This window comes from Pezoporus wallicus, unplaced genomic scaffold (assembly GCF_028554395.1).
Source record: "Pezoporus wallicus isolate ANWC-B61680 ecotype Strahan unplaced genomic scaffold, APGP_CSIRO_Pwel_v1 contig_6382, whole genome shotgun sequence".
NCBI classification, from domain to species: domain Eukaryota; kingdom Metazoa; phylum Chordata; class Aves; order Psittaciformes; family Psittacidae; genus Pezoporus; species Pezoporus wallicus.
In genome coordinates, this window is record NW_026638015.1 from 2,840,534 (window position 1) to 2,862,656 (window position 22,123).

Below are 22,123 nucleotides of genomic sequence, written 5' to 3' on the forward strand. Positions count from 1 at the left end.
AAAAATGAGTTTGTGACACTAACAATCCTTTTTGTGTGGTTACTTGGAAAATGGTGGTTGTCCATTCAGTTTCCTAGGAAGGGGGCTGACAGTCATAACTAACTTGCTTATGCCTAAGCACTTTCTCATTCTTTATCCTTAGACCCATTTATGGAAGGGATTGCGTGTTTTTAGTTTGACAGAAACCCCTGCACGGTGGTAACAGCAGGAGTGTTTACCACTTCTTTACAATTGGATTAGTAGATTTTCAGTGTGTCTGTTTTGTCTGATAACTACTGCTTCTTTCTAATGCCTGAGTCAGCCACTCTGTTCATATGGGTCTTGTTTGAATGTCATGTTCCTTTGAACCTTTTTTCTTTTAGACTTATACAAGAAGAAAAGGAAAACACAGAGCAGCGTGCAGAGGAGATTGAGAGCAGAGTTGGTAGTGGAAGTTTGGATGCCCATGGCCGATTCCGGTCCATGAGCTCCATTCCTCCTCCCTATGCAAGTGGTTCACTTGCCGGTTCTTCCCCGCCTGGCAGTGGTCGCTCCACCCCAAGGCGGATTCCACATAGTCCAGCTCGGGAAGTGGACAGACTAGGTATCATGACACTGGTAAGTATCCATTAACTTGAATTTTTTGGAAGAATGTTCCTTGTCTCTAGAAAATGGGTTATTTTATTTCCCCTTCCTCTCTTTCTTTCTCAGCTGTATTTTTCCTTTCTCTAGGTTTTCCTACTGCTTCCTTTCAACTTCTATAAAAAGTGTAAGATACAATCATAATGATTAGGAAAAACGTTCAGAACTCAAGTGTATTATCTGGTCAACATCTCATGCCTAAGTATTCATTCTGTTGTTCTGGTCTTTCCTCCGACTCCTCTTCCTAGAAGAAACAACAATTTCTTTTCAACCCCTGCTACAGCAAACACTTTCTTCCTCTGCTTTAAGCTTTATTCCACCATTCTACTAAATATGCAGCTAAAAAGTTATTTACACATACTGCTTTGATCTTGATGACTCTGAAGGTATCATAGCTGTTGTAATGAGTGCTAGTATCTTGTTTTAGCCTATAAAGGCTGGTAGGTAAAAGAAATATCTGTTAGACCCAGTAGCTGATGAAGTAGCAACTTATGCTTAGGAGTTCAGTGAGTAGAGAAAGATGCATCCTTTCTTTGACGTTCATATGACTGCTTAGAAAAAGTAATCCTTCTAGGAGCTGCTTAATGCACATAAACCTGTCTATAAAATGAAGGTGCAAGTGTTCCACTTTCTTGTTTTTATGTAAGTGTTAAGCAAACCTAAGTTTCTCATATTTGGGATACCCTTCACTAAGGAGCATCTTGGATACAGGTATTTGTTTGCAGGCACTCTCCAGGAAAAGCTGCTTCTCTGATTTAGTTCTGTACACATCCCCTTGTCTCCAGATTTGCATATGCATTTGGAAACTTACTTGTTGTACATATAACACCATACTTACTACACCTTACTGTCTTGGATTACTCTACTTGTATCATGAATAAACCATACCAATCAATAGGCAAGGAATGCTTTCTATCACTGTAAGACCAGGTGGACTGTAAATAACAGACTTGGCTCATTTAGGTCTCTTATAACAGACTTGGCTCATTTAGGTCTCTTTATAGGATTATTTAAAAACAGGTGTTTTAGCTAACTGCTTCTGTTGGCTTTTTGAAATGAATCTGTGCATATTCCAAAAAGTCTATTCCTTTTCCATAAAGAGGAATCATTTCTCCTTTCTTGCATTTAAAAAACATCATTACACTAGTTCTAACTGTATATCTAGGGTCAAGCACATTTCAAAATGTGGCATGCTTTGTATTCTGATGTTTCAGAGTAATAAGTAGTTTAAGTACTTACCTTACAGAAAACCATATACAAATGGAAGTAGCTATTTTCATGGAAGCTAGATCAGAAAAAACGTGTCTTGTGCTCAAATCTAATGTCACTGAAGAACAGTGAACTGTAATTAAATTCACTTTTAATCATAACAGTTGTGAATCAAAAGCATTTGATTTGTTATTTGCAGTTGCATTTGTCTGGCAACTGATTAGTGAAAGCTTCAAAACAGGAAGCTATTTTTCCAGTGCTACAGATAAGAGCTTTCTAGAAGCTTTTGGAATGGCTATTATGAATTATAAGACTGAATGAGTTCTTGTGGTCCCCTGTCCCCCTCTCCCCCTGTGTTTTAATAGAAAGCTGTATTAGTTTCTGATTGTGTAGGCAAATTTGCTTAATGCTAACTGCAGTTAGCATTACTACAACTGGTGGTAGGTAGTTCAGTTACCTGAAACCCCCTGATGCTTAAAAAGGATTATAAGGAATCAACGTGATAAATTGTGAAACCTACAGCTATCTTGAACAGGTCCTGTTTTCATTCCATATAGTAAACATTTTTATGGGCTATCAGAATTAATAGATAAAAGATCCAGCAAGGGGAAAATGAGCCTGCTGTGCTTTGTGTAAGAACTTGCAGGAGTAGATGATCTTTAAAGGTCCCTTCCAACCCAAACCCTTCTATAATTCTGTGAACTTACAATTTATTAATATAGCACCATATGGTTAGATTGAACACAACTTTACATATTAATAGTTATGTACTAATAACTGCATATTCATGCTGAATAATGCAGCATGTAGTCTAAATAAGAAATAAACATAATGCTGTATGTATTCTAAATAAAAATGCTTAAAAGTTGTTGTTTGTGGGGGGAAGACAACACAATATTCCCTCTTCCCCCAATTTCAAAGGGGACTGACTCTATTTTGGTTACAGCCTTTTGAAACAATTTGTCGCTAAATTGAATGATAACTATGAAGCAAATGATAATTATGAAGCAAATGATATAAATTAAACTTTTGTTAGCATTGCTGATGTAACTCCAGATTGCTGCCTTGCTCTGTGCACTGGCAGAGGTGAGAAGTACCTGTCCACCTAGGAAGAGAGATACAGTGGCACTGGAGTGGATGGAAGGTAAAACAAAACTGGTGGCAGACTCTTGCTCAACCATTCCAGGCTTTAAATGTAGTGAAAAACCAGAATACTGTTACTGTATAGAAATCAGCTATTGTTGGCACTCTGCTCTTCACAGTTATTAAAGCATGGCTGGTTCTTTATGCTGTGTAGGAAACAACTGCAGAAATCACTAATATGTGAGAAGGGATTACTGCAGACAAGGTACTAAGCCTGCCTGCTGTAGCTACCATGTAGGTGCTATCGTACAAGGCAGGTCCTTGACATATGACCGGAAATCCTCTCCTTTTAAATGCAACGCCTTATGCCCCTAATGTACTTCTTTGGTTTCTTGCTGAAGACCATGCACGTTTTGTGTGCTAATTTGCCTGTGGTAACAATACATTCAAACATCTATATTATTTTTACTGTATTTTACAGTATATTTTACAGTATTTACTGTATTTATTACAGTAGATAACCAACTGTAAGTCTTCCTTTATTTTTTTTACTTCCTTTACCCCTCTTCAGGGTTACATCTAAGTAATTTGTGATTTGAAGAGTACTTCGCACTGTGTATCATTGTGCCATTGCTGTAATTGTTGTTTATATTCTCCCTAATATGTTTTGTCTGTATGAGTTGTTTCAGTCTGTGCTACAGTTTCCAATAAATACAGCTTTTCCAAATTTCTTTCCTTTGCATGCCTCTGTCAGCCTAGTGATTTAAGGAAACACCGTAGAAAGGTAAAAATCTTTAGTTTATTTACTGGTGTGCCTTCCTTCCCTGTTCCCAAACTCATTAATGGATAACAGGAACATAAAGAAAGCATTTGCAGGGTTGTTCTGTAATAAAGCACCATTACGTGCTCTTTGATATGAAATGTAAAATGTAAATCATTTTACCTGAAGTGTGGGTTTGTTGTTTGTGGTGTTTGTTTTTGGACTCCTGTGTTGCTTTCTGTCTGTAATCACTATTTTGCAGTCTTCATGAAACAATATTTAACTTTAAAGATCTGTTGCTACGCACACAAGTAAGCCTAATTTCTATTAATCAAACTTTGAGCCATAGGCACAGGTATGCAGAATCTGACTTCACAGAATTGGTCATCTTGCTGCTGATTGTCTAAGCATGTAACAGTGAGAACTGAGATGCCTTCTCTCACAGGACTCTTTGGTTTTCTGTCTTTACATTTTGCTTAAACTGAAGTCGGGTGTATCAGTTTCGTAGTGTTGAAGACATTACTTCAGTTCTAAGCTCTCTGAATGAATAAAAGATGAGGGCTACTTGCTCATTTCACAAGCTAAGACTTAAATTGAATAGCTTGTCACTGAAGGCAGCAGAAGATGCAGGCGAGTCAAATATGCAACTGCAGAATGCTGAGAGCAAGAGTATTCCTTTAACACTGAAAAAATTAATTTTTTTCCTCTCTATTTTGTGGAGTGCTGATAATTGCATTTGTGGTTTGGCATTTCCACCTAACCCCTCAAGTTTTCATTCATTTTCCATTAGTCTCCAGCTTCTAGAGAAGAGGTACGAGATGATAAAACTACAATAAAATGTGAGACATCGCCACCTTCTTCACCTCGATCTTTGCGTTTGGACAGAGTCCAAAAAGGAGCTTTGCATACTGTGAGCCATGAAGATATCAGGGATATTAGAAAGTAAGTAACTGTGAATAATTCAGGCTTACCAGCACCTTAATATTTCAGATCATCAGAAAAAATTAATAATCAGAGCTGTTCAGCCTGTGGGATTTTAGTCCGGATGTTGAAGTCTTTCTTAGAGTGTGAACACATAAACGGGTGGCTGTGTGACACAAACAACAAGAATACAGGTTTTGTTAATGATCAGAAATGGCTTTATCTGAAGAATTCTTCTGGTACTCAAGGTCTGCATTCTTTGCTTCATGTTTAGGTAATAAAAGATGTACAATTCCAGCTGTCTTTTAGAGGCTGGGATTTAGGTATGGACTTAGAAATAAATTGCAGAATTAGCATCATTTTGATTGACAGATGTTCTTTTCAATGTGCTTGAGTATCTGGGTGGATTCCACTCAAGTATTTCAAAGCTCCATTGTCCTCTCTGGGTTGCACTTTAAACACTTTTATTTCTTAATAAAATAACTTAAATGACTTGTAGCTCTATGCTATGGTGCATAAACATCATGTCCCTTTCTTGCATAATTCAGCTGTTTCCACTGCTTTCTTTGTTTAGTGATGTGTTTCAGTAGATACATTTCTTTTCATGACTCATTAGAAGCAGAAATCAGATGTCATTAGTGAGTTTGAGCTTTCATTAACTTGCACAGAAACCAGAACTTGCCTTTTACTGTGTTGTGTTAGTAGATTCGTTGTACATATGGTCCTTCATGACTCCTTTCTTTTATGCAGTTCAACAGGCTCGCAAGATGGGCAAACAAGTAATCCTAGTAGCAGTAATAGTAGCCAAGACTCCCTTCATAAAGCCCCCAAGAAGAAGGGGATCAAATCCTCTATTGGCCGCTTGTTTGGCAAGAAAGAAAAGGGAAGACCTGGACAAACAAGCAAGGAAATGTTAGGACAAGGTTGGTTTGCCTTAACTTTCATTTTGATTCCCATTAGGAGAGGGTGTGAAATACTAAATGTCATGTATATGCACATACATCATAACATTATTTTGCTGCTGATGTGCAGTGTTTTTTGGAGCTAGTGACACTGAATATTCTGGTAGGTCTTTTTATGACTGTAAGATGCAATTGGGTATTGCTGTCTTTTAAGTTTTCTGTAGCCAGGTTATTGAACCTTATTGAACAGCTTGTTACAGCTTGTTTTGTGAAGCAAAAATTTCAACTGTATCTTGGAAGTGAAAGAGGATTTTGTTGGTATTGACACCAACAGTTGTCTTCACCCAAAGGAGCTGCCTTGAAACAAATCCACCTGGCTTCATAAATGCTATGGTTACCTTTCTCTCTTGTGTAATGCTTTGTGTAAAGCAGTATCCTTGATGTTGACACCAGCCATGTGTGATACGGGAGCACTAAGACTTCCTGTTACACGTGGTTGAAACATGAGATTCAATGTGCAACTCCAGCTGGTTTTAGACATCACCTATTTGAGTCTGACCAATCTGATTTTCACATTTTTATGCACCGTTTTGATGGGTATGTATTCAACTAGAAAAAGGAGTGGTAGACGGGTTTGGAGGTTTAGCTTTGTACATTTCTGATCAGTAATATAACAAAGGATTAAATACTTCAGGAAAGCAGGTCTGATTTTTGAGTTACAACTGGCCAAAACTGAGATGGTAACAAGACTGTTTTTTTGTTTGTTATTTTGTAGGGGGTATGGCAGAAGCCGATAGTTCCTCTCAGGATGCATTAGGCCTCAGCAAGCTTGGAGGTCAGGCAGAAAAAAACAGGAAAATGCAGAAAAAGTAAGTACCAAATGTTTGTCATCCTCTATTGTTAAGATACTGCTTTGTTTAAAAATGTTTTCTTTTTTGTTTTGCTCTGTTTCCAGGTATTTTTGCCTAGTATGGTGCTATGGCTAATAAGCCTCTGTAGACTTTTAGAATGATTATTTCCAGAGCAATAATAACAGTAGCATAGATGTGATGGTAAGCTAGAAATGAATTTCAGTGCTGAATGCTTATGTTGAAATGTTGCAAGAAGCAAACATGCAGATAAAAGTGGGCTCAAATCAAACCCATACCCACATCTGTTTTATTTAATACCTGCTTTGGGTTTGATTCATTTGGATTTCTCGAAGTTGTCTTTGGCTGTTACTTGCTCCAGAGTGTGAAAGTGTTGGCAGAGTGAAAGCCTGAGGTGTTCTGTACAGACATCTTCTGTGTGCATTTGCTGGTTCCTTTCTAGGTGACTCTGAAAATCTTACCTTTTGTGTTGCAGCTGCTAACTGCTGTTCAGTAACCTTTTTCACTTCTGGTTGTCCTGACACTTTCTCTCTTATATTTTAACAGCTGAAATCTTTACTTGCACTATATAAGTCTGATTTCCTATTTTTTTCCCCCCATAAAATGTGAATATTTCCCCTTTATTATGGCACCTTTTAGATACACGGTTACCTTTTTCCTACTCATGAGAATTTTTCACTGTGTGTCGTAGAAAATCTTCACTTTACTGTTCAACTTATGGGTATCTATTGCACACTTTGTTGCTCCCTGACTTAGAAGGGATGAAGCAAAGATTATAAGCATAGGTGGAAAATAGATATTGCTGCTAGTAGAAATCTTGCTGCTTATATGGTAATACAGGAAACACTCAAGTTTCTGTAAGTAGGATCAGGCATTCTTTGCATTTTTCCACTCAAAGCTGAGCCATTTACCTTGAACTTTTGTTGCTTCTGTTTTCTTCAGCTGCCTTTACTCTGTGTTGCAAAAGCTGACCAAGATCAGACATGTCTTGTTTTTTTCACTTGCTTTCTGAAGACCGAATAGTGAATGTTGAAAAGAAAGTGTGCTTCTTTTTTCTTTGTGAGAGATTTATTGCAGTACCTAAGTTCTATTAACCAATAAGAATAATGCCTGGTGACTGCTAATGCAAACCAGCAGTGTGTTGGTTTGAAAAGTCAGAATGGAATGTGGGTTTGTTTGTATAACAGAACGCTCAGCTGTTTTTCTTCAAGCCGTTACACTGAAGGCAATCCTACATTATTATGATCTGGTATTTTCCCTTTTCTACAGAGCTTTAAAGTCAGACCACATCTTGGTTGAATAAAAACTTCTAGTCTGGTCATACCTAAATAGGGGTAGGCCTGTTCTTGGAACAATATAGATCTTTCTCAATAGCAGGAATAAATGTCATTCTGTAATAAATCAATCTATGCTGTCTTGCTTCAATAAATGCAAAAAATGCAGTTGCAATCATGACTTTTCTTTGTTAACATTCTTCTGCATTTCAGAACTTACTGGTATTAAGTATACCTCATGGCTGCATGTTGTTGGTTGCTTAAAAGGCAAGTGTCTGTATTAGACAAATGCACTTACTGTCTTGCCTTCCTATTAAATATGAGTATATTTTTATTCACAAAAAGCTATCTGTGATGCAGGTATTTCAGTGAAAGTGGGTATGAAACAAGAAACTCTCTTGATGAAGATATATATCATAATGTTTAGTGTCATTGCTTCTTACAGCTAAGTGCAGCAGCAGGGCCCATTGAACTTCCATGAGAAGCAAATCTACCATTATAAAGACATACTTGAAAGCAGCTGTTTCAGATCCTTTGCTGCCTTCTTGAGGTGCTCATTATTAAAAAGTGGTAAAGCTGCTCCGAATTGTTTTTCACTTTGATAGTGGAGCAGAGTGGGGTTAGATTCTCAAGGTGGACTGTTTGCTTGTGAACTCCTGTGTTCAGCAGAAAGAATTCCAGTTACCTGGATGCCTGGGAACAATGACAGCTAGTTCTGCTTAGTCTTCACTAATCCCTATGTGCTTCCTTATCTTCCCGATTTCTGTACACAGACTGAAGGCAGTATTCAATGTCTCTACTAACAAAAATCTATAGTTACAGAGCTAAATGGCAGTCTGTGTTAATTGTCTGGTTTTGTATGCCTTTGAGTTCACTTTAATCCTCGTTTTACATTTCTCCTTCACTGTTTTATTTTCCTTTTGTTTACCATTTGATGTGGTAGTGCAAAATCAGGGTAAGTTCACACTTCTTTTCTTAGGATGGTTGTGAAAGTCTGAGAGCTCTCGTTTGGATTTTTTAGCAATATATTAAAAGCTCTAACTCTCAAAGTCTGATAAGAGGAGACACTAGATTCAAAAGAGTTTATTGTGGAAAATGTGTTGCTGAAATAAATCCAGTGTCGTGTAGTTCAGTGTCAATGCTAGTTCAATGTCTTGTCCTAATTTGCATGGTGTGTATTTCTGTAGCAGAAATAATAAACCTTACTTAGAATGCATTTAGTTTTGTAATTTGGGTCGTGTAAGTTGTGTAACAGTGGTGGATGTTTGTGGCAGTTCATTTAGAAGGTAGAGATTTGTGTAAAACTGTTGTTCTTTGTTTAGTAAATCTGACTTGGTTTTGGTGTTTTGTTCATGCTGTTCATCATCTTCGTGAGCTGTGCCATGGACAGTGTTTGCCCCAACTGTATTTGTGCTTTTCTGTGTACAACGCAAACTTAATACTGCATTAGTCAAAAAGGAAAATCCCTAAATTTAAGATAACTCTCCTTAGAAAAGATACACACAAAAGGTTTCTTGCATCCCTGAGATCAGTACATAATAAGGATATTAACCTTCCACTGGTGTTCTGCCTCAAGTTAGTCTATTTTCATCTTGTGTTTTCTATGGCTGCCTTTCAGTTTTTACACTTTGCAAGTCTGTCATTCTCATCAATATCACTCTCTTCACCACCACACAGCTCTACTCTGAACTTCCTCCAAATCAATTATTGTCAGTTCCATCCAAGAAATCTGGAATACAGCATTCCCCTTTGGCTGCAAGTTCTGGATTTATCCATTCCCATGCTGTCTTAGTCCAGTGACAAAGTGTTGCTCTGGGCTGCTTTATTTTCCTTGTGGTGTTAGTGTATGCTTGCCTGCCAAAAGCCATTCTAAATACACATACTTCAAATGGCCTTTAAAGGGCCTTGTGTGTTCGCATCTACATCAACCACCTGCAGTTTTGACATCATTTCTCATCCCATATGACCACAATTTCTTTGTTCTCCACAGCTGGTGTTAGATGCCTTTTGAATGTGTCTAACAACAAGTGTTCCCCTCTTGCAGCAGCACATGCGGTCTATTCCAAGTGATGTTCAGCCAACCTTTTATTAAGTCTGTAGACATCTATCCCTTCATTTTGTCACCTAAAGAGTTAAACCAGTAGCCAGCTACTCCTTTGACATTCTTGTGTCCTTCACAGTGCCAGCTTTATACCATCTGCTAACACTGCCAACATTACTGCAGTACTTTTTTCCTCCCAAAGATACAAGGCTGGATTTTGCATCCACTTATTGAATGGTACAATTGGATGGCCTGTGAAATCGTGTCAGATGTTCTTTACATAATCTCATCATGTATTACTGGAATGCAGCAAGCTGCTTGGTGAAGTTGGAAGGAGTTGTTGGAAAAGTGAAGTTCTCTACTACAGGAAAAAAGCATTGATGCATTACTGGCAGAGGAAACATCAACTGCCTTTGAATTCCTCCTGTGAACTTTCAGTTTAATATTTCCCATGCAAGTGCATTTTCTATCTCTTCTTGCATATATATGTATTCCACAATTAATTTTCCTCTTCATGGATGCATTCCTCTTTGGGTAATATCAGCATTAAGTTATCTCGAACACTTTTTGGTTTTCTATTTCTATATGTTTGCCTCTATCACATAACACTTCCTTCCAGCTACACAGTTGTTTTCTGCATACAATACCACCACGAGTGTAAAGTTTTCATTATAACCTCATGTGTCTGATATAATCCCTGTATTACTCATCTCCAGATGACTTACTGTTTAATGGTTAACCTGAAGTAGGCAGCAAGACTATAAAACTACTAAAAATGACACTGGAGGTCTCTGAACTCCATACAATACCCTAAGCAGCTTTATAAGCTGGGGGAGAGGCAGTGATTACCTGCTCTTGTGGGGCCATCCTAGTCAGACCTGAGACTGCTTTGGGCATGTCTGTGCTCTTTCATCACTAGTGGTCCTCCCTCACTGTGCACAGTTGCCTTACTACAGCCACCAAAAAGAAAACCTCCAATTTTGAAGTTAAACTGTTAGGGAAAAACATTGTGTTCCTTTCTGGCAAATACAGTATTAAGCATTTTATTCTGTTTTTACCAAGCAGTATTTTATAATACCTTATTAATTTATTTTTCTCATGGCTTAAATCTTTAAGCAACAAAGTGAAGCAGAACTGACTGTGTTCAGGGCTGGTGATCTGTGGGATTAATGTAATGTGTTCTGCAGTAGCAGGAAAATAACTGATCTTTTATTCCTAATTTAGAAATATATGTATCTTTAAAAGCTAATACATATTTGTACACTTACAGTCTTCTCTTTGTTAGTGAAATCTAGCTATTGAGCTGCTCACTGCTGAACACTATTTCCACCTTAGTTGTTGGCTCTTTAAAATGGGTATATTAGAATGGTTATTTGTAACCAGTTGTCTGGCATTTCCTTCCTTCTTCCCTCCCCTCTTTTCATCCGTGGGCAGCACATTTAATTAGGGTGAAGTATTGGGAAGCTCTTAGAGCTGTAGGAATTTATTAACATGCTGGTGGAGAAATACTGTCTATTGATAAAACAGTTCCTAGTAGATTTATTACTTCATTGATTATTTGTAATACCTAGTTATCAATGTAACATAAGGATTCTAAGTATGCAGGCATGTCTAAAAGCTGAATTCTGCACATCCATTTTTGTGCCAGTAGCAAAGGAAACTACTAATGTGTCAGTAACCCCTTTGAAAGATATCTTGTGTGGTAGTTTTTAATATCTAGCTTTGAAATATTTTATCATCTTAGGTCTATTCAGTACAGTTCTGAAGGCAGGGAGATCTTGTTTGGTTTAAATTGTGAGAAAGTGATAAATTCATGTAGGATCTTGAATCTGTTGTGTTGCTGCTTATCTGCCTAATTCTACACTTGCAAGCATGAATAAAAAGCCTAAGACAGTAAAACCTGTCCAAATTAAAGTCCTGAGGAGAGTGAGTAGAGACTCAACCATACCCAAGGCACCTTAAATATGTTCTTTTCCAGACTTTATCTGTTTTTTTTGGAACAGATGTACCCAGGCAATGATGTGTGCTTATACCCACAACACTAGTTTTTGTCTTTCGGTTTATCAGACAATTTTGGCAGCTATTTATAGGGTTCTTGTGAGCTTCCATTGTTTCTGTAAGCTGAATTGTCAATATCAAGCTTCAGCCTCTTCTGTGTCAGAATAACAAAGGAAATGGTGTCATCAAAGGAGATGAAAGCTCAGTTTCAGTACACAGCCTTTCAGAATACAATTGCCAAAGCATGGATCTCTGAATGTAATGGATGTCTGAAGTGGTGCCTGACAGGCTCGCTGTTGCACGTTGAAATTTGCCACGTGGATGGTTACTGTTCCACTTTCCAGCCTCAGCAGCCTGATGGACATTACCTTTCTGATGGCATGAGTATTTGATGTACTCATGGCTTTCCACAGGTTTCAGATCTGCATGTTGAATACAAATGACTTCAGTTTGAACAGAAATTTGCAGTAATTGAGAATCTCACAAACAAGTCTGACATCTCCCCTGTGTGTTGGCAGTGTTGGTTGGTTAGAGTGGCAGTACCAGTTTCTGAAAGGCAGGATCATGAGATTTCTTATCCAGTTCAGTTTATATCACTACATAGTCCTTGAACATGTGCTGTGGCTGCTTTACTGGGTATATCATATAAGGCTGAGAAAGAAAGAAAGCTGACTGTTGGAAAGAAGGTAGTAAATTGTATGCAGTGTTTAAATTGTAACATCTATTTACTAGTTTCTGTTTATTACTAATAACTGTTCCTGTAATTGTAGGCATGAGTTGCTAGAGGAAGCCAGAAGACAAGGTTTGCCTTTTGCTCAGTGGGATGGGCCTACTGTGGTAGTGTGGTTGGAGGTAAGTGGTCCCTCCAAAAGAAATAAACACAAAATCAAAAACATCAATGTACACACTTCTAAAGAACATAAGGTTTTGGAGCCAGGAATGTTTTCCAGATCCTTACTTCCTTTATTTATGTTCCAGCTGTGGGTTGGGATGCCAGCCTGGTACGTGGCTGCTTGCCGAGCAAATGTGAAAAGTGGTGCTATCATGTCAGCCTTGTCTGATACAGAAATACAGCGTGAAATTGGAATTAGTAACCCTCTGCACAGACTGAAGCTGAGGCTGGCCATTCAAGAAATCATGTCACTAACAAGTCCGTCTGCTCCTCCCACCTCAAGGACGGTAAGGAATGTGATCCAGCTTTACACATGTCGTAAAACCATGGAGTTTCCAAGAATTCTACTGAAAACATGTAACTGAAAGGATTTGAACTTCAAATACGAATTTCAGGAAACATAAAATTGTAGGGGAGCACATTATTTACATTTAGGATGTTTATTTTTCATGGATATCAAAGGAATAACTACATTTTCTTAAGGAAAAGAGGAATTTTTATCAATGTAAGTATGTAATCCAAAACACTTAGAGTGCACATTATTTGCCTTATCTCTTGGCCTCAGAAGAATTTATAATACAGATGAAATATATATATGCATCCAGAAATTAGTAAACTAGTTGGAGGCTCTTTTAATCCATGAGTAACAAGGCCATTAACTCCAAATGACGATTCAGGCCACAGAAACTAGGAGTCCACCTAACTCTCTATGCTATAGTAAATTTAGACACTTAGCATGAATTTCCTGTCAGTCTAAAGTTACTTCTCTGGTTCCTGGGATAACATACTGGACCACAAAGGTGTTTTTCAGATTAGAGCACAGTCAAGTGTTTGTCCATTAATTACATTAGTGTAAGCTATTTATCACCTTCAGTGTTAATATCTTTGAAGAAAAGTGATCCATGTTAATAGCTTTTGTTCCATGCCGTTGCTTTCAATAGATATATACCTTTACTTAAGACTTAGAAACCATTGCTTTTACCCATGCCTGCTCCTTCGTGTACCGATTGCTTATATGTTCTGCAACCTCTCCTCTTTGTTACTGCTTTCCTTTCACTGGATGGGATTGATTCCCTGTGGGGTCATATTAGACCACGGGAAATGTCTGGGTAACACATGAAGAAATGGAAAATCTTACAGCCACCCAACAAACGGTTAGTTTATGGTGTTGCCACTTCTTTTCTTAGAGTGCTTTTCCCACTTTTTGAACACTTGAATCAAGTGCCTTTTGGTCGTCTTTTTTCTTTCTCTCTTTACTGAATGCATTAAAATTCCGGGTCATTGCTTCTTCTAATGACTAACCTTATAACCTGCATCTTGATAGTTTTTTCCAGAAGAAGGAAAAAAATCAGCATTGATAAGATCATAAACAACACCGTAAAATGAAGCTCTGATTTGATTTCTAGAAAGTTGAATCACTTGTGCAGAAATCTCTTCTCTCCACAAAACTTTAATCAGTAGATGGGTTTTGCAATTCTTACATGAAAATGAGTGCCATATATATATATATTTACAATGCATGATGCTTGCTTTATCTGGATGTTTTGGAATGCAGTAGACTTAGTTTTGCAGTGCACCTTTAACTTGGATCTCTGTACTAAACTTAAATACTAATATGTATGTGTTCTTTTGCTTTTCTAACCACGTAACAGGAAGATGAGGAGGGAAGCTGGGCTCAGGTTGGAAACTTTATGTAATATTACAGATTATATGTGAACTGTCATGATAATTAAAGCATGAAAGAATCAGTTTTTCTTTTATAGCAGTTTTGTTTAGTGATTTGGTGTGGCTTGGGAATTGGGATGGGGGAAACTACAGGCTTATCTCTGTATAAGATGTACTTGGAAGAGGCACTTTTATATTGATTTCAATATTTTAATGTTTTCTAGAACTTGCAATATTTGGTGGTTCATCCTTTAAACTCTGTAAAATACTTTGTTACATAGTACATCATAAAAAGCTGTGCATAAGGGTTTTTAATAATAGGATTGTTAGAGGGAAGAATATTCTGAAGTCTTATAATTAGCTTTCCAAAATATTTATCTAGCTTATGAATTACCAAAACCTAGTTATTCTTTCTTGTTGTATTCCATGTATTGAGCATGCAAGATCAGGTTTTAAAATGACTTCATAACATAAAACATGGAAAGTTTTGTTGTGAGTACTTCTGTCTTCCCAGAGCTCTAACAGGAATATCTGCTCTGTACAGAATGTCCCGGCTCAACACAGCCACCGTTATAGGTGTGCTACAAGACATACTGAACCTACATAGTTAAGCAGATTTCTGTGCACTAATTGTGTAATCCTCCTTGATTAATTGTTTTCCCATAAAGCAGTGACAAATCCTAATTGTATTGTCGGGCATTAATATAGTTGAGTGTTTTGTACAGGGGTATAAACAAAACACAGGATTTGCCTGTGACCCATATCTTTGGTATAGTATAGTCTCCTCTTGCTTGGCTGCTCTCCAGCTTAAACCTGTTTAAGTCCCATTAACTACATCTCATACTCATTTGCAGATTGTTAATGATAAATATCATAGCTTGATTACCTGTTACAAGAGTAACACACACTTTCAGCCTGCTACCTAGTGATGGCTTGGAGAAATGCATTTCTATGTGGCCTTGTTCCTTTCCAGAAGATGCTTCCTCTAGAGGAGAAATAAAGCTTTTGACTTCTAATTGCACAGTAAAAATGAATTATTACCTTTTAAATTCTGGGCAAAAAAGGAGCTGCTGGGTTTTGTTGCTCCAGGAAAGATTAGATGCATAGTAACAAACTTATTTTTAGAGGTTTTCCCAGAAAATGCCTGGTGATTTGCAGGTCAAAAATGCAGTGAGATAAATATATATATATATATTTTTACTTATTATTTTTAGGATAAGGAGCAGAATTTAGAATCGCCTGTTCTTCAGCAGTGGCTTTTTATCAGTTTCTGAAAATAAAACCCCCCAACAATTATTTTCTTTTGATCCCTTGCATTTATATGGTAATGTGACAAATAAGATACCCTCTCCCTCCTCCCGTTTTCAAGAGACACTATTTTCAGCATCTAAAAGTGAAGTGCTGGGACTCTTGCTATCAAAATGGGGTAGATTAGTCTATTTTTATTAGTTTTTGCATATTCATGCTCTTCAACATGAAATTTAAGGCAGTTTTACTTGATCTGAGTATCTAAATTTGCTTTTCTTCATCAGAATAACTTCTTCAGACAATGTTTTGCTTTGCATACCTTTACAAGCTAAGAATTAAATACGCATAGTTTAACTCTTATTTCTTTCAAGTTTTATGACAAAGCTTTTCTCTTTTACTTCTCATTTTAATAAGCTTTTTCCTTCATTTCTTAAAAATAGACGTTAGCATATGGTGATATGAACCATGAGTGGATTGGCAACGAATGGCTCCCTAGTCTGGGGCTCCCTCAGTATCGCAGCTATTTCATGGAGTGTCTTGTTGATGCTCGAATGCTGGATCACTTAACTAAAAAAGATCTGCGTGGGCAGCTTAAAATGGTGGACAGCTTTCACAGGTCAGTAGGTTTAAACTGGTGGCTTAACTTACAGTAAATGTTTCCCTTATCTCTAAATGCTTTCTTTGTTTCCTTTTCTGAACAGAAACAGTTTTCAGTGTGGAATTATGTGCCTACGAAGATTGAATTATGATCGGAAAGAACTTGAAAGGAAAAGAGAAGAAAGCCAGAAGGAAATCAAGGGTTCGTGCATTGACCTTGGTCTGATTCTAATGTGTTTTCACTGGTCTGCTTCAAAAATCTATGTATAAAATATCAAGTCCTAAACACAGGAGATGGGTCTGGATGCAGGCCCCAAGCAGTGGATCATGAAACACATTGCTAAATCCCTTGTGCAGAGAGATGCTACAAATGCGGGCATTTTTTAAACTCTCACTGCCCTGAAGCTTGAAACAAAACTAAATGTTTTAGGAAAATGAGGGGTTTGAAAACGTTTTTGTTGTTTTTCCTTTTGTGTGAGTGTTTTTGGGTCTTTTTATTGCTGCTTGTGGCTGCTGATTTCTATTACCCAGCACTTGGAAAAGGTACTGAGGTGATGTAGGTGTTTATAACTTCCAGATTCAGGATTATTATGGAAGAAGAAAAAGTAGGATGGGAATTCACATTGTTTTGTAAGACTTCCCATAGAAATTCTGCCCCCTGCCTAGTACCAGCACACTCTTCTGACATCTTAAACATTAGGTTACCTTGTACCCAATTTGCCTAGAAGGCCCTGTGCCTGCTCTTCCCCATTCCTTTTAAAGTGCTGGTACCTTTTGGTAGTTATTCTACTAATTGTGCCGGAGAATGTTGCCAAGAGTCACAACTAACTGGCATGAAACAAGCCTGTGTTGTGGCTGGTAGGCCTTTTTTAGCCTCCTAAATGGTATGACTGCATTTATTGCCCATGGGGAATTGCTCCTTGGAACATGTAACTCTTAAATTCCTCCTGGGAATTGCTTGGGGAAGATGCTAGTTCACGCAAGCCAGAAACATGCGAAGGATCATTACAGCAGTTCAGTTGGTATAGGCATTCCTGAGTAGTGTAAAAAGACCCTACTTGTAAGGACATATTTGTTGTTTGACATTTGGGCTGAACCTGTAAATGCTGCTTTGTAATGTTTTATCCTTTAAAAAAATCAAAAGATGATTGCTGAACTGTTACAGTATAAAATGCCTTCCAGCAAACTTCCAATATATTTAGTTGCCACTTACAATTTATGATTGTGGAAAAGTATAGTAGTATGCATTAGTAAATTGAACACCTCCATAACTTAAAGGTAGATTAGATTATATTATAAAACTAATAAATAATGAAGCTTTAAACAGTAATAACTAAAGCTCTCTGTTCAAACCCAGTATTGAAGTGCATGAGAAACTGCTATAAGATTTTTCTTTTGAGCAGTATAATTTTTAGTCTGCCTTGGGTGACATCCAAGTGCCTAAGTGGCTGTATAAATAGGAGATCCTGTGTTCACCATCTGCATGAGTGCTATGCCCAGCTGAACTTCTCGTAACTGTGACTAGCCTCTGTCTAGGCAGAGGAGATTGAATGAAGACTGTTCCTTCTGGGTGCAAGGAAAACTACTGTATAGAAAGAATCATAGAATGGTTTGGGTTGGTAGGTACTTTAAAGCTCATCCAGATCCAACCACCTACCATGGGCAGGCACACCTTCCACTAGACCAGGTTGCTTCAAGCCCTGTCTAGCCTGGCATTGAACACTGCGAGGGATGAGGCAGCCACAGCTTCTCTGGGCACCCTGTGCCAGCGCCTCAGCACCCTCACAGGCAAGAACTTTGTAATTATCTAATCTAAATCTTTGCTCTTTCAGTTTAAAGCCATTCCCCTCTGTCCTATCACTGCATGCCCTTGTAAGAAGTCCCTCTCCAGATTTCTTGTAAGCTTCTTTTAGGTATTGGAAGACTGTTATAATGATCTGAGTCGTGGAGTCTAAGCATGAAGTTTGGTTGCCAATTCAGAGCACTTTGGGCACACCAAAAAAGGCAGGGGCAGATTAGATCACAACATAAATAACAAAATTCCTTAGGGACTACTGCTTAACAGCACTTAGGACTAGCTGTGTGTGTATGAAAATCAATCCCAACATGAGCATAGAGATCAGGAAAGGATTGTGGGGTTTTTGTTCAGGGAATTGTATTCTATGGTTCTATGCTTATAATTTGGGTAACTCTTTTTTTTTCCTCCATAGATGTCCTTGTCTGGAGCAATGAAAGAATGATCCATTGGGTCGTGTCCATTGGTCTTAAAGAATACGCAAATAACCTTGTAGAGAGTGGAGTTCATGGTGCTCTTGTGGCCTTAGATGAATCATTCGATTACAATGCATTAGCTCTCCTATTACAAATACCCACACAAAATACACAGGTAAGCAGGAAGTAGTTACTTCATGGCTGATAGGATTTTTGTCCTCTCTGTCAGGTTAAAAATGGAACTGAGTAGGGTTTTTTTGCTTAGCTGAGGGCATGTCTTTCTATTCCCAGCTCTGGGAACTTTAGAAATGGAAAGTTACCCATTATCCTGTAAGATAAAAACAAAGGACTGCGCTTTTCTGACTGTTTCCTAAGTGTTAATAACAATTCTGGTTGATAAATTTCCTTTAACAGAAGGTACTGTTTGAATATTTTCCCTGTAGCCTATTGTCACATTAGTGTAAAACTCATCAGTTTTGTTGTTTGCTGGTTTTTTTGTTCTGAAATAAGGAAGTTTGAACCAGAAATCATGAACTTTGTCCCGACTAAGAGAAGGGAGAGAGCTGTTTAAGCCTTCCTTAAATTTTTAATAAGTTACAAATTAAATGGTAACTTTTCAAGAACTGAGTATGTTTGTTAAACTGATAAGGTATTAAACAATGTGGGTTGTAGGAAGTTTTAAGAATTACTATAGGCTACTAATTACTATACTTTGGGAATTTATTTCCATTTCTTTTTAATACTGTAAACTTCAGGCTCGTGCTGTTCTGGAGAGGGAATTTAATAACCTTCTTGCTGTGGGCACTGACAGAAGACTTGATGAAGTAAGTTACTTGAGCTGTTGACCTGTTTTATGGTCCTGAGATCTTTATCAGAACTGCTAAGTGAAAGAATGCAGCTTGAACCTCTTTAAGCTATTGACAAAGGAGTAACAGAAACCATAACTTGTAATTCTTTGAGAGTTTCTGAATGTGTCAGGTTTTGTGTATTTAGGTAAGATGAATTTAAATATGACACTATTGAGACTTGCTTACAAGGTTAATAACTAGTAGGAACACTTTGGGCTGAATCCTCTTTCTGTCTAAAATGTGGTAAAACTAGTGACCAATGATGCAGGTGGACAAGTTATAACAAACTAGGTGTGCGACTTTTTTCTAGACCCTGTGAACCCATAGGCTAAAAGAGAGGGTGTTACATCTTTAACCTTTTCAGTTATCAATGCTGTAACTCCATGAACAGTTACAAGCTGGTGTTAATTCCCAAGAGAACCTTAATTCTCTGCTGCCTCTCCTCTGGCTGTCTTGTTCTAAAGGGAGTTTGTGGTAGCACATGTAGGCAGAAGTGATTCAGATTAAGTGGCAAAACCCTAATGTGATTAACCAGATCAGGAACCAGACCATGTTATCTCAAACATACGTGCAAGTATGAGGAAGAAGACAGGGAAAGAGTGTAAGTGCTGGCATGAATGGCTTTTAGATCAAGTGAGGTGAAGCATACTCCAGTATGTTTATGAAGGAGGCTTCTAGGACAGACCTTAATTAGTTTTGTGTTCATCTTTTGCCAAATGGATTTGTTGTTGGCCTTCTGTAGCACATCCTGACAGCCCTGTTCTCAGCACGCATCTCTAGAGATGTAGCTTTTATTAATAACATCATGAGAAAGCAGCTTAATAGTTTTCTAAGGTACTTTTCCTTAAGTGATTTCAAACTGCAAGAGAAGGAGCTTTGAGGGAATATATGTTTGCTCTGCTCTAGCATCATAGGGTGGTTTGATCACAGCAATCTCTTTAAATAATGTGGATACTTCTCTCTGTGTTCTACAAGGAGATAAAATTGGGTAAAATGCCATTCAAAGCATTGAGGTGTTTCTAAAGGTGAAGTTGGCAAATGGAGATGCATGATGGGTATATTTGCATTGACACAATACCTTCCCTCTGAAAGACACCTTTTGGAAGTGGGACTTAGTGTTTTATTTAGTAAGTGCTCTATTATATTTCTGATGTGGAATATTACTTCAAAGATGCAGAAGCATTAATGAGCAGAAAATGCACTTGGGTGATTACATGTTAACTTTACCCAAGTGCTTAAGCAGAAGACTTCAGAGCAATATAATATTTATTACACTTCCTTATTCCCCCCCCCAGTATCACTTCCTGCTGTCTGTGGCATGAGAAAGCACAACAGTGGTATCATTATTCCTGTAAGTCAGAATTGAAGGTTAAAAGTAATTGTTCAGATTAAGCCTCTATTTGTTAGTGTTCCCAAAGCAGCTTTTACGATCTGTTCCACTCCTCATATCCCCAAAGAATGAGTGATGTGACACTTAGGAATAACTGCAAATCATGACATGCAAACATTTGAAGTACAAAAGGTTTTCCTCAGTGTGCTAGGCCCATGAATTTCCATAGTTTTTGAGCTGAAGAGCCTACACTCTAGCAAATGAACACAAATTGGTGCAAATTAAGAGCTCTGCTGCTGTTACACCTGAACTGTTAGCTCACTCACATTAGCTCAGTCAGTGGTCATACATGTACTTAAGATTGTCATTAGTCCTTTTAATGTCAGTAACAATGCTACTTTTTTGAATCACTGATGATGTTTATCAATGTAACAGGATGATGATAAGAGCTTTAGGAGAGCACCTTCATGGAGAAAGAAGTTTAGACCAAAGGACATAAGAGGTTTAGCTGCTGGATCAGCAGAGACTCTTCCTGCAAATTTCAGAGTTACAACCTCAATGTCTTCACCCTCTATGCAGCCAAAGAAGATGCAGATTGATGGTATTGATTTTGTATTATTTTAAGCATGATGCAGTTTTTTTTTTTGCTTGAGATTACAGGGGAGTTAAGTTCAAATGACCTTTTTGCTGCATAAAAGCATCTGCCTTGTGCATGGTTGTATATATAACATTATGTTTAACCACAGGGTGCTTTATCATTTCAGGAAGTTCTACTAATTGTGGAGTTTCTTTTTGACTTCATTGGAATAATAAAATGAGAATTATAGTTAAAAAGATATTTATTTTAAACTAGGAAAATAAAATGACATTTTAGTAGAAGTCTTTTAATAATGTGATGTGTAGTTTCCTCAGTAGCAGCAATTAGACCAGTGTTAAGTCCCACTCCTGAAGTGCAATAAAACGTGTTCAACAGGGATGTGACTAAACTCTCTTGGATAACTTTGAGGTTATTAAGACTTGAGTCCCCTGCAGTGGACACTTAAGTGCTGATCATACTTGAAGCCACTACTTCCTTTGTTGCTGTGTACTTAGTGATCTGTATATGTGCCTGTGCAGAGATACATATTAAACCCCCCCCAAAAACCCAGCAGGAGGTGGAAGTTGATCAACGGTCACATGAGGTATCTTGTCTGTTTAAAAACAGTCTCTTTAGTACCATGAGAATAAACTTTTACATGAACTTGCTTTACAAAACACAAGTAAAAATAAATGGAAAATGAGTTTAATTGAAACAGGGTAAGAATTTCAGCGTAACCTGAGACTTGTCTTAGGTTCTGAAAACTCTGTAAGTAAAGCTCAAAGAAGCAACCTGTGCATCTGATGTTACTCTCCTAAAATGTGAGATGTTTTAAATTAGCACTATCAATAGCACAAAATGTTTTCCAGAATTTGTGGAAAATGCTGTAAATGAAAATAAGTGAAGTCTTTACCATCTAAAACCCTTGTCTTCCATAAGATATCAAAAAAGCAAACCAGCAAAATATATAAACTATATAAAGTAGAAAATAAATCACTTGTAGAATTACCTTTGCCAGGTTTTGTATGCTAGCTGGCAGGCAGACGTGTTTAGAATTCCTTTTGTTACCCACTGAAC

At 37.7% G+C, this 22,123-nt stretch overlaps 1 protein-coding gene across 11 annotated transcripts in view; it reads left to right on the plus strand.

Annotated features, from left to right (window-relative positions):
• Positions 1-22,123, plus strand: part of PPFIA1 (PTPRF interacting protein alpha 1) — a 60,489-nt gene that overhangs the window by 34,251 nt on the left and 4,115 nt on the right. For 4 of the 11 annotated variants that reach the window (XM_057408759.1, XM_057408758.1, XM_057408761.1 and 1 more), the window contains 11 exons: positions 363-597; positions 4,464-4,615; positions 5,345-5,517; positions 6,272-6,365; positions 12,449-12,530; positions 12,657-12,857; positions 15,924-16,099; positions 16,185-16,282; positions 18,291-18,466; positions 19,047-19,115; positions 20,905-21,070. In XM_057408759.1, the coding sequence (XP_057264742.1) occupies positions 363-597; positions 4,464-4,615; positions 5,345-5,517; positions 6,272-6,365; positions 12,449-12,530; positions 12,657-12,857; positions 15,924-16,099; positions 16,185-16,282; positions 18,291-18,466; positions 19,047-19,115; positions 20,905-21,070 (1,622 nt within the window). Of the gene's footprint in view, positions 1-362; positions 598-3,667; positions 3,698-4,463; positions 4,616-5,344; positions 5,518-6,271; positions 6,366-12,448; positions 12,531-12,656; positions 12,858-13,661; positions 13,725-14,222; positions 14,250-15,923; positions 16,100-16,184; positions 16,283-18,290; positions 18,467-19,046; positions 19,116-20,904; positions 21,071-22,123 lie in introns of all 11 variants that reach the window. The other 7 variants (XM_057408754.1, XM_057408751.1, XM_057408755.1 and 4 more) reach the window with 4 other exon arrangements.